The sequence below is a fragment of the Corythoichthys intestinalis genome, chromosome 2, assembly GCF_030265065.1.
Source record: "Corythoichthys intestinalis isolate RoL2023-P3 chromosome 2, ASM3026506v1, whole genome shotgun sequence".
In the NCBI taxonomy this organism is placed as follows: Eukaryota; Metazoa; Chordata; class Actinopteri; order Syngnathiformes; family Syngnathidae; genus Corythoichthys; species Corythoichthys intestinalis.
Window position 1 is genome coordinate 46,778,927 of NC_080396.1, and position 12,882 is coordinate 46,791,808.

Here is a 12,882-nt window from a genome sequence, read left to right on the forward strand (position 1 = left end):
ACGCAACAAAACAATACAACTGACTACAAATTATGCTTTGCAAATTGGATTGTAAATCAGTTTACAGTCATTTAAGTACAGTGTGTTAAAGGCTACATTTAAGTAAAATGGGTGGAGAGTTGGCGACACTATTTGGGGAAAAAATGCATCTGGATGGTAAAGTGTCTGCAATGGATGCTGTTATTCTTTAAAAAACAACAAAGAAGTGCTAAACAATATGTGACCTTAATAAAAACAAATTGCAATCACATTTGAAGATGTAATGTAAAAAAAACAATAAAAGGCTTGAACTACTTCAGTTGTGTGTAATGAATCTAAAATATATGAAAGTAATGTTTTTCGGCACATTACACAAAATAATGAACTTTATCACAATATGCTAATTTTTTTAAGAGGACTAGTATACTAGTCTACTTCTCGTCAAACCTTTTATTGTTTTAATATTGATGATTTTGGCAAAAAAGTCAAGAAAAACCAAAGATCCCTATCTAAAAAAAATAGCATATTTCATCCGACCAATCCTAAAAAGTTTTTTTTTAATACAAAAAAAGTCAACCTTCAATGAATTATATCAGCTATGCACTCAATACTTGGTCGGGAATCCTTTTGCAGAAATGACTGCTTCAATGCGGCGTGGAATGGAGGCAATCAGCCTGTGGCACTGCTGAGGTGTTATGGAGGCCCAGCAGGGCCGGCGCTAGCTATTTTGGTGCCCTAGGCATAAATGCTTTGTCGTGCCCCCCCCCCCCCCATCCACCAATACAAGACAAAACATTCAGGGATTATACAGTGAAATATGGTTTTGAACCATGGTGCAAACATTTTCTAAATTAATTATAGTATTATGCAGGCCCATATTTAAAACACAGATACATGAAAACTTTAATATTATACCTTCATAGACATGGACTGATAGGGCACTATATAAACATTCTGGACGTAATGTGGAAACAATGGATATGAAAGGGGAAATCTACATAGCTTTAAGATTGTTTTTTTTTTTCTAATTAGTTTCACCAGTAGATGTCGCTCTTGGCCTCTGAACCTCTCGAAAATGACTACGGCTTCTTACTAATGGAAAATTTTCGGTATCAACATAGTCGTTGCATAAAACCACTACCGGTATGTCTCGTAACATTCCATTTTCATTGTGCAATGAATTTGCAAGTCACATCATTTCCACCACAGTGTTATGGAGTGTTTTTTTTTTTTTGGTTGTGCACACTAATAAATCGATCATAACCCGATTTCTCGAGTTACCAGATTATTCAAGTGGTCATGTAAAGAGCATGATCCGCTATCCTTTATCTGATAAACACCGCTATTTTACATCTCTGAGCATGTGTACAAATGGAAAAATGGATGTCGCTAGAGAGGCCTTAGGGACGCCAAACTGATTCGCTTTCAGCCTATGGGCCTACTCTGCAGTTAGCGAGCTTGTGTAACGCAATCGCCACACTCGCATTTGAAGAGGTTCAGTGGGACAACTTCAAGCAAGCATGGGTTTTTGGTAGACATGGAGGAAGGCCTATGCTGAGACCAAGAGTTTTACGTCATGTACTTGGAAAGAAATCGAACTATTGACTTAACATGTAAACCAGGTTTTTCCTGATTATCACATCACTGAAGTCCACGTAAATGCGTCAAATCTCATTATTGTCATTACCTGGTTATTCCCAGTTATCAGATTATTGTAGTCATGTAAACGTAGCTGATAATAAATAAACAATTGTTTGAAAAAAAAAAACAACATCAACATTCTTACCTGCAAGTGATGCGCGGGCATCATCTCGCTCCTTTTTCCTCTTCCTTTTTTCGCCCCCGACTTTTGTTGTCTTTTCGATGACATTTCCTTTCAAGAATAAACTTCTGCCAAATTTGCGACTGAAGCATAATGGAGCAAACCACTAGGGAATTGGTGGGGGGGGCACCAAAGATAGACTGACGAGAGGGCCGTTGCCTGGCACGGCCAGACTGTTCTCCCTGTATTTTTCAAACACTGAGACACGAGTCATTGACAACAGTCTGTCTCGCGCTAGCCATGTTGAATAAACTCCGCTCTCCTCGTATGTTTCCTTTCGCGCGCAAGTCCCTCGTCCTGCCCTCGTCGTTTTACTAACGTCACGTCTGCCCGTCGCTGATTGGTCCACTCCGCTGTCTGTTTGCTGTGGCTTGCTCCGCCCTGGAAATTGTATCCGCTGAATGGTGGCCAGACTCAATAGCTGGAACAGCGGTGAGTCTGGTGTACCAGGCAAAGAGGGCTGCACAGGAGATTCTTTTTGTGTGTAAATAATGAGCCTATGTTACTTATATTTGTATTACTTGCATTTATCAATTATACGTTTTATTTTAAATACTATATATTGTTGTTATTATTACAATTACTATTTTTTAGGATTTTTTTACAAACTTGATTTTTTTTTTTGTGCCCCTTCAGGCAGAGTTGGTGCCCTACGTGCAGTGCGTGTTATGCGTATGCGGAGCGCCGTGTCTGAGGCCCAGGATGCTTCGATAGCAGCCTTAAGCTCATCCACAGTGTTGGGTCTGGTGTCTCTCAACTTCCTCTTCACAATATCCCACAGATTCTCTATTGGGTTCAGGTCAGGAGAGTTGGCAGGCCAATTGAGCACACTAATGCCATGGTTAGTAAACCATTTACCAGTGGTTTTGGTACTGTGAGCAGGTGCCAGGTAGTGCTGAAAAATGAAATCTTCATCCCCATAAAGCTTTTCAGCAGATGGAAGCATGAAGTGCTCCAAAATCTCCTGATAGCAAGCTGCATTGACCCTGCCCTTGATAAAAAACAGTAGACCAACACCAGCAGCTGACATGGCACCCCAGACCATCACTGACTGTGGGTACTTGACACTGGACTTCAGGCATTTTGGCATTTCCTTCTCCCCAGTCTTCCTCCAAACTCTGGCACCTTGATTTCCGAATGACATGCAAAATTTGCTTTCATCTGAAAAAAATACTTTGGACCACTGAGCAACAGTCCAGTGCTGCTTCTCTGTAGCCCAGGTCAGGCGCTTCTGCAGCTGTTTCAAGTTAAAAAATGGCTTGACCTGGGGAATGCGGCACCCATAGCCTATTTTCATCACACGCCTGTGCACGGTGGCTTTGGATGTTTCTACTCCAGACTCAGTCCACTGTTTCTGCAGGTCCCCCAAGGTCTGGAATCGGCCCTTCCCCACAATCTTTCTCAAGGTGCGATCACCTCTTCTGGTTGTGCAGCGTTTCCTGCCACACTCTTTCCTTCCCACAGACATCCCACTGAGGTGCCTTGATACAGCACTTTGGGAACAGCCTGTTCGCTCAGAAATTTCTTTCTGTGTCTTAGCCTCTTGCTTGAGGGTGTCAGTGATGGCCTTCTGGACAGCAGTCAGGTCGGCAGTCTTGCCCATGATTGCCAGGCTGGGAGTTTCTAAAAGCCCCAGGAATCTTTCGCAGGGGGTTTGAGTTAATTCGTTGATTCAGATGATTAGGTTAGTAGCTTCTTTAGAGTACCTTTTCATGATATGCTAATTTTTTTAGATAGGGATTTTTGGTTTTTCTTGACTTTTTTTTGCCAAAATCATCAATACTAAAACAATAAAAGGCTTGAAATACTTCAGTTGTGTGTAGGGATGGGAATTGATACGATTTTTATGATTCCGATTCCATTATCGATATTGCTTAACGATTCGATTCTTTGCACAAGAATGTGTAACATTTTACTGAAACATTTTTCTAATAGAAATAAAAAATATTGGTATATATTGGCGCATAGGTCGTTGTTTTGCCTTTGGCAATATGTGTTAAAGCAGGGGTCCCCAAACTTTTTCCTGTGAGGGCCACATAACTTTTCCCTTCTCTGTTGTAACAGAAAAAGTGTGACGATTGCAGGAGTGCCTAAATGTAAAAAAAATTTTGTTTTTCAGAAAGGCACAATCATATAACCGTTTCTGGATTCTTCACGTAACAAAAGTAAATAAAATAAAAATGATAATATAGTATAATATAATAATAATAAATAATAGTAACACAATTAAATAGATAATAACCAAATAACCCTCTCTGAGTTCTTCACAGAAAAAGGCCAGGAAATAAATAACACTATTGAGAAAAATTTTTTAAATAAATTTGAAATGCTCTCTGGTATTGTTCAGGGGGCCGCATCCGGCCCGCGGGCCGTAGTTTGGGGACCCCTGTGTTAAAGTGTATTATTTACCAATTTAATTAAAGGCATCCCTTTTAGTTTTTATGGTGCTTTCACGCTCAAGTGGGGGCGCCCTTGCGCTTCCTCACGTGAAGAAGAACGCGCTTACACGCGAAGAAGTGCCGCATCCAAGCGAGTGAGCGAGTTAGTGAGAGAGGAAATTACTGCTACGAATCTACGTTCTTTGTTAATGTTTGTAAAATATCTACAGAGGCAACGCCTGTATGTATCATCGTTTGTGTTGTTGTTGTGTATTTCCACTCGCGATCCAACACTTAAATCAAGTTGCGTAGTGGTTTGAACGATGTGCTAATGCTAGCGAACACATGCTAACAGTTTGTGTTATTAATGTATTAGCAGCTAATCATCGCTGATTTACTTTGATGCAAACCTGTTTGTTATTGGAGACGAAATTGATTTGTTTCATTTCAACTTTTAGTTTCACTCTTCAAGTGATGGTTGAATAAAGTCAGCAAATTATACAAACGTCTTCTGTATCGTCATTTGGGAGTTTAGCTAGCTGTATAGCCAGGACTGAGCCTTAGCGTCTCGGTGAGGACATTGCAGTCGTATTCCCTCCCGATGCAGTTATCTCCGCCTTGCAATGACTGCAAGTCGCTTTGTTATAATTTTTTCTCGTGAAGTGAAGACACACTTTCGAGCAATTGAAGTTTTTGAACCAACGTGCTGTCATTGTTACGTTTACGGCTGCAGTGCTCGTGCTAAACCATCGTAACCTTTCATTTTCACTCTCTTTCCTGGTGAAGTGTAGCCAAACTTTGGAGCAAGTGGTTCTTGGGGCCATGCTAGTTTAATGCGTCTGGACAACAAGACACGTCACGACGCAATATGCATCTTTAGGAATCGTTAAAGGGATTGTTAAGGCTTTTTCATTGTGATGTCGAGGCCTCGAAACACTAGGAACCGGTTCGGAATTGGATTTCGATTCCCATCCCTAGTTGTGTGTAATAAATCTAAAATACAAAAGTCTAATGTTTATCAGTACATTACAGAAAATAATAAACTATATCACAATATGCTATTTTTTTAGTAGGACCAGTATTTAATTAAAAACTTTTTTTTTTTTTTGTTAATCTTTTAGATTAAAAATTAAAAATGTGCTAAGCACTTTTGATTGATTTTGAAGACTTCCACCACATTGCATTAAAAAGCCAGGATAATGCTTAGCATCTCCCTAGTTCACTGGGTAGCTTGACCCTCTGGCCACTAAGCCCTGGGCTTGTAAGACCTAACATAATACACACAAGCATTTGTCATCATGCATAACAATTTTTGAGATGAAAGGAGATGAAGTTTTGTAATTTGAAACAAAATGTTGATAAAGTTCTACTGCATGTGGAGGAAATCCAAAAAAGTTTTTTTTTTTTTTTTTTAATTGTCCTCAATACTAAAATCTTTTGGCAATAAAAATATTTTAAAAAGCTCCAGTAGTTGTTGTAGTCTGCCTTCTACTGACGGCAATCACAAATAACAGTCCATTTTGATAACAAATGATTAGAGCTACGTAAATCTGTAAATCTGTATTCAATGCCCCTTTTGTCAAACAGCACAAATATATGGGACGTCATTTACGTCACTTGTCCACTCCAATTCCGTTATTTACAAAAGCTGGTTTATCGGGTCGAACTTTTAAATTTCACAAGGTGTTTTAGAAATGAGCTTCCGCTTCAGTTCAACTATAAATTGTGACAGTATTTAACGGCGGCAATCATTCACAAACATTGAAACACTACAGACCCCTGTAGACTTTTCACTCTTCTCTAGATTTTGGGCAACCTTGGATCAGGTTTAAGAGGTCTTTCTTGTCCTGACAATTTCATGCACGCACACACACACAATCTTGACTACCATCCCAAGAGTGAGTAGAGTGCACTTGTTCAATGTTTTGTTTGCAGCTCACAGTTGACAAACAGCAACAAAGAGGCTTTTAATGGACAGTGGATCTACACTAACATTAGTGGTTATTTTTACTCAGAACTTCTGTGGAAGCCTGTAAGTGATGTCTGCTGCTTAGCACTTCCTCTCTTTAAGCTACTGTCTTGTGATGGAGACAGGGAACCTGTTGTCTTTAATTGGTTAATCCTGTAGTGAAATATGGGTCACTACTGTCTATTTTTAGTCTAGCAGTTGAGAAAGGATTAGAGCCATATTAACCCACTGACAAGTGCAAGTAATTTGATAATTTATTAAATGACCATAATTTGTGTTCATGCAGTTCTATCAATTGACATAAAGCAATTGAAAAGATTCTTTGTGTGCAAACCTTCAATTGTCATAGTGAGAGTCCAGACACTTTTTTTCTTTCCCAAGCCACCTTCCTCCACATTCCCACCGCTTTGCTCCCAATCCTGCCATTCCCCCCCGAACTCAGCCCTCAAAACCCAGTGTTTCCTCTGCTTTGTGCCAGTGGCTTGTTGTGACTGCCGTGCAAAGTGTCCTTATCGTTGTTGTTATAAGGTCTCTGCTCCAACATGGCTGACCTTCATTATCTGCGGATACAGTCTGACCCAAACATCAGTGGAGCCCGGTTGGCATTGTGCACTGTTTTCTTTTTGTGCTTTCCATTTTTTGATCTCTTCCCTCTTCACATGATTAGACAACCTACTCTTCCATTCATGGTTTAAAAAAACAACAACCCAGTTCTTCGATGTATTCAGTATTTGTCACACAAGTGTAAAATGAAATCAGCCAATAATACACGGTATGCTGTCACATTTACAGAATTCTGCTGTAACAAAGGGGTGTATTTAGAATATGTAGTAAAAATGCATAAATATTAACGTAACAAACAATTTAATATTTAAAAATATGTGTTTGTTCTAACCAGGGGTGTGATGGTTCATATGGATGTATTGAACAGTTTTGCTTTTGCATGGGTACCGTTTCGGTTGTGTTTTATGCCCCCCCACCCACCCACCCACCCACCCACACACACACACACACACACACACACACACACACACACACACACACACGCACACGCGCACACACACACACACACACACACAAAATATATTCCTAGAGTGAACTAAGTGCGCCATGCAGAACTTAAGTTCTGGAGAAATTTCCTTTTAAATTTTGGATGCTATTGGCCAAGCCAAGGGCAGCGTGTAAGTAGTTTGCAGGCGTGGGCAGCACGCGACTAGCTTGCAGCCGTGACAAGTAGCAAATCTAAGCGATACGGCAGACCTGGAAGAACCTTTCACCTCTCTACGGTCTCCTGTTTCAGAACACAGCTACCATTTACTTAAAAATTAGGTCAACTTATTTGCAATGTCTGCATTAACTTTCATCTGTTTGAAAAATGTTCAACCTGACGCCTAAAGGCGGGGAGTTTTCTTTTTTTTTTTTTTTTTTTTTTTTAGCTGCTGGATTATTCAGATTACTCAATCATTTCACCCTTGCACATTTCCCCTTTTATTGAAATGTCTGTCATATTTACAGGATGACAACTGGGGTGAGACCACCACAGCCGTTACCGGCACATCAGAACACAGCCTTTCTCAGGAAGACATTGTTCGCATCACAAAGGACTTGGAGGACAGTGTGGGGCTGGACTGCCGTCGCTATTTTACACTCACCCTCGCTGTGATACTGGGCCTCCTGGTCTTCCTGTCACCATTGGCCTTCATGGTCCTCCCTCACCTGCTCTGGCCAGAGAAGCTGCAAAGTTGCGGCACGGCCTGTGAAGGCCTCTTCATCTCTGTGGCCTTCAAGTTGCTCATCCTGCTGCTTGCTGTCTGGGCCCTCTACTTCCGGCCGCCACGAGCCAGCCTTCCACGGATATTTGTATTTAGAGCACTCCTCGCTGTTCTGGTTTTTCTCTTCGTGGTCTCCTATTGGTTGTTCTATGGCGTAAGGATACTAGATTCACAGGTGAGAATATGATGTGATGCTAAAAACATGCTAAATATGCCCTCAAGAAATAGGTATTAGGGATATACGGCCTAAGTTTTACAAAATATTACAAAGAGAGTCTGTCCTCCTTTGGAGCTGTAACATCATTAACTCGAATGGTAAGATTTGCTTTTTATTTATAAGTTAGTTGATCTAAAGTGACATTGACAAACAGGATATAAATGCAAAAATTAAATCAAAAATACTGCTGACACATTTCATTTCCCTCGTGTGGTGAGTGTTAATTTAAAATGCTTATATATGCTTATATGCTTATGTTTATAAAGAAATACATTTTGCAGCCCTTTAAATTATATTTGAATATTATGTTTCATGAATGTGTTCTACATCTTGTCCTACAAACTCTAATCTTGCACCAATGCAATTGTTTTGGCACCAGCCTATTTTTGCTTAAATAATTATTACGCATTTTCTGTTTATCCTATAAACTTCATTTCACTTCTCAAATATTACTGTGTTCGTCTGCTACATGATATATTGAACTGAAAATTCTGTTCCAATCAATCAGTAATTTCCAAAGGGAGAATCTTTAAAATTATCAGGGGTGCCTAAACTTTTGTATACCACTGTATATATCTATTAGCTTAGCTCATGTTCTTATCACTTATGCTAGTAGGCTATGCTAGCTAGGACACAAGTTCATTAAGCTACTTTAAGTTTTCCTCCTCCTAACAAAGCTAACATCTTCACAAATGCATAATGGTAGGTTTCATAAAATTGCAAATCCTGGCTGGTATTACCATTTAACATGCACATTTATCCGCCATTTAAAGTAAAGGCCAATAAATTGAAAATATGACTGCTAAATGAGCACATTCAAGAACACTGGCCAGGATAAAAACACTCCAAAGCTGCAAAAAAAACCTCATTATTATTTTTCTTTTTCTGCTTCTTCTTCAGTGACGTTCGTAATCAGTGGCCATCTTGGGATGGGCGATAAGCGTGGGTTGTTTTAAATCGGCGTTTGTAACTGGACGCCATCTTGGGGAGGGCGAACGGTAACTGGACACCATCTTGGGGAGGGCGAACGGCAGTTGACAACTAAATCTCAAAGAGTACATAAAGCGCAACATTGGCACATTAATTTCTTAGTACCAACTGATTCCGATGACTGCATTTCAATGCTGTATCAGGGCCCCTTCCGATAGTACTGGTATTGGTGAAACACTATAAACGTGTGTGGTTCTTATGTTCTTTGCTTGTCTATTTAAAAGGTGACCCACACTTTGGCAATATTCCTCATTCTTGTGTCTATCAGGATGAAAACTACCAGGGGATCGTGCAATACGCTGTGTCACTAGTGGACGCCCTACTCTTCATTCACTATTTGGCCATCGTGCTGCTGGAATTGAGGCAGCTTCAGCCCTACTATTCTGTGTGTGTCACACGTTCCACAGATGGAGAGACCAGGCACTACAATTTGGGGCAACTAAGGTGAGAAAAGAGCAAGCAATGGAAAGGTAGAAAACTGAATGCCTGACAACACCCAGTGCTACACTTCACAAAGCTCCCCCAGACAGAACGTAATCAAACATCCTCTAAATGATGTTCTCTTTGTATGCTTATTTTTTGCAATTATAAAGAGCGCCAATGTTACCTTTAAGTGACTTCATTAGTACTGTATAGTGAAAGACTCAAACTAGTGATGGGAGGAATGGCTTAAATTTGTTATCTTTTTTTTTTTAATCTTCGTCATGTCAAGTCAGCTTTATTGTCATCTTCGTCATATGCACAGGTCATACAAAGAAAACGAAATTGCGTTTCTCTATCCCAATGAAAGACTCATAACACAGGACTAACATAAGTGAGACATACGTACATTGGATCACAAACTTGACTGGTAACAATGATAAGGTGATGTAGTGACAGGCAACAATTGAGACAGTCCATTGTTGTGTATTACAAGGCCCAAGCTGTTCGTATGAGGTCGTAGATTAAAGATTAGAGTGCACTGTGCGTGTATGTGTGGAAGTCAATGATGGGAGGCAAGGGAGACTGGTGGATGAAGCTGTTTGTCAGTCTGGTCATTCTGGACTGGAGGCTCCTGTACCTCCTTACAGGGGGCAGGAAGCTGAAAAAGTTGTGCGCTTGGTGTGTCACATCTCTCAAAATTGTGACAGCCTTGCGGGTGAGGTGGTTGGTGTAGATGTCCTGCAGGGAAGTCAAAGTCGGCTTTATTGTCATCTTCTTCATATGCACAGGTCATACAAAGAAAACATAATTGTGTATGGGATAGAGAGATAAATGCAATTTTGTTTTCTTTGTATGACCTGTGCATATGAAGAAGATGACAATAAAGCTGACTTTGACTTTGGAAAGAAGTGGAGCATTGATGATTTTGCTTGCTGTGTTTACTATATGCTGCAGGGCTGTCATGTTGTAGTAAGTTGGTAAGTCATTCAAGAGCTATGGTTGCAGAGATCAAGTCTTACCTTTGTGTTCGCAATACACACACTCATGGGAATGTCTTGCAGAGCAATGAAATCTTGGCGCATCAATACAGTACAATATGAATTTGAACATCCTTTTTTGACGAGAAGCTTGAATAAAATATCGGATCAAATCAATTGATTTGATATGTTGCACAGTACTAACTCGAACAGTGCTTTTCCCTTGGCGGGAAAGTACTGTACAATAAAATGAGATTTTCAAGAAGGGGAGTGAAATTTGATGCGATTTGCACGATGTTGTTTTTCTGCGCAAGATGACATTTCCATGCTTCGCAGTTTGGACATGAATATCCTGATTGTCTAACAAACCGTAATACTGTACTTATCTTAACCTGAATATTGCCAGTATGTAAACATAGCCACTGATTAACAGTACAGCAAACGGGGGCTGCAGCTATTGATTATTTAAGTAATCGATTAATCTATCGATTAGTTAGTTTGAATTATCAAGTGTGTTGAAAAATACATTTTAGGATACGTAAAACAAACGAGTGTTTATGCTTACAATAATATTTTGGCTTGCTAAGATTACACTTTCAAACGTGCATTAAATTAAATTCTTGAGTGTTTCCTCAAACTATGCAGAATTGCACTTTCATTTCACAAAAACAATAAATGTATTTAAAAATAAATTAAAATACCTGAGTTTAGCCTCAAACATAAATAAATGAGGATTTAAGTACAACAAAAGAACAATTGGCTAACTTGCATGGCAAAAGTCCGCTTGCTTAAATGCTATAAAATGCTTTTTTTTTTTTTGACAATGCTCTTAACAATCTTTCAACACATATTCATCCAAAAAAACTGCTAAATATACCTGTAAACGAAATTACGAAAGCATAAACAGACATGTTAGCTCATACAAAACCTCACCTTATGTTGGTCTTAACAGGGAGGCGCTGGATTCAGCCATGTTAGTTACATTCACTGGTGCCACTAGAGGGCAGTGTATTCACCCAAATTAATAAAGCTAACTGCAAAAACTTTCAAAACAAACTATTACTCGAGTTATTCGATTAATCGTTGCAGCAATTCAGCTAACAGATTCCATTGAAGTATGTTATTCTTAGTTTTTTTAGTCTTTAGTCGTGAATGTGGTTGTGACATCTTCCAAACATTAAATTTTGTTCTTGTATATTCTGCTGCTCTTATGTATACCAAGAATTCGGTGCTTGCACTCTGTTGTCGGCCTTCAAAATAAAAGTATGCAAGTATTCCGCCAAGATGCAAAAAAAAGCTCACCAGAAGCTTTTTTTCTTTGACAGTAATATAATTTTTGTTACGTGAACCCACCAAACCCTGCTGGGTACTACGTGCAACCTTGCGACTTGTTCAACTGATCTATTAGCTTCCTATGAGCAGGCCGAGTACTTATCAGGATCAACAATCCTGGGTGGACAAAGTAGCCAAAATAACTAATTACCTCCAACAACTAGAGGCGTGCGGAATTTCCAATTCTTAGATTATTCGCGATTCAGCCGTGGAAGATTCGAGAACTATTCACAAATATCCAAATTCCAATTATTGAGTTATACCAGGTAAAGTGGAAGTAAAACACAGTCAGCGCGGTCCTCGGGACGCATTGAGGAACGGACCGAGAGTAAATATCATGTTCAACTCATGCTGCTAGATAGGAAAAAAAAAAACAATAATACCTGACTGCAGCCGACAGCCACTACAAACAGCGCCCAGTTGCTAGTTGCTACAAACATACGGCTATGGTAGATATCAGATATATGTAGAACTAGATGTGAAATTACAGACGACGGCGGTGTTAGAACATGTACAAAGAACTAGATGCGAAATGACAGACTTGCCGTCGCTAGTAAACAGACGCCATCTTAAAGCAGTAGACTTCAATAGAAGGCTCTGTTGTAGCGAATCTACAGTGTATCACAAAAGTGAGTACACCCCTCGCATTTCTGCAGATATTTAAGTATATCTTTTCCTGGGACAACACGGAAAAAATGACACTTTGACACAATGAGAAGTAGTCTGTGTGCAGCTTATATATTAGAGTTAATTCATTTTTCCCTTAAAATAACTCAAAATATAGCCATTAATATCTAAAACCCTGGCAACAAAAGTGAGTATACCGCATGGGAACCACGTACATCCCTAAATGTCCAAATTGAGTACTGCTTGTCATTTTCCCTCCAAAATGTCATGTGACTCGTTACAGGAGTGCTGTCAGCATTGCTGCAGAGATTGGGGGGGGGGGGGGGGGGTGTCATTCCCACCACCATGCTTGACTGTAGGCATGACACACTTATCTTTGTACTCTTCACCTGGTCG

The 12,882-nt window shown here is 39.8% G+C and overlaps 1 protein-coding gene across 5 annotated transcripts in view; it reads left to right on the forward strand.

Moving 5' to 3' along the window:
- The window catches only part of vangl1 (VANGL planar cell polarity protein 1), a 71,980-nt gene that overhangs the window by 41,734 nt on the left and 17,364 nt on the right, over positions 1-12,882 (forward strand). For 4 of the 5 annotated variants that reach the window (XM_057829238.1, XM_057829236.1, XM_057829242.1 and 1 more), the window contains 2 exons: positions 7,664-8,095; positions 9,396-9,571. In XM_057829238.1, coding sequence (XP_057685221.1) covers positions 7,664-8,095; positions 9,396-9,571 — 608 coding nt within the window. Of the gene's footprint in view, positions 1-2,437; positions 2,643-7,663; positions 8,096-9,395; positions 9,572-12,882 lie in introns of all 5 variants that reach the window. The other variant, XM_057829244.1, reaches the window with a different exon arrangement.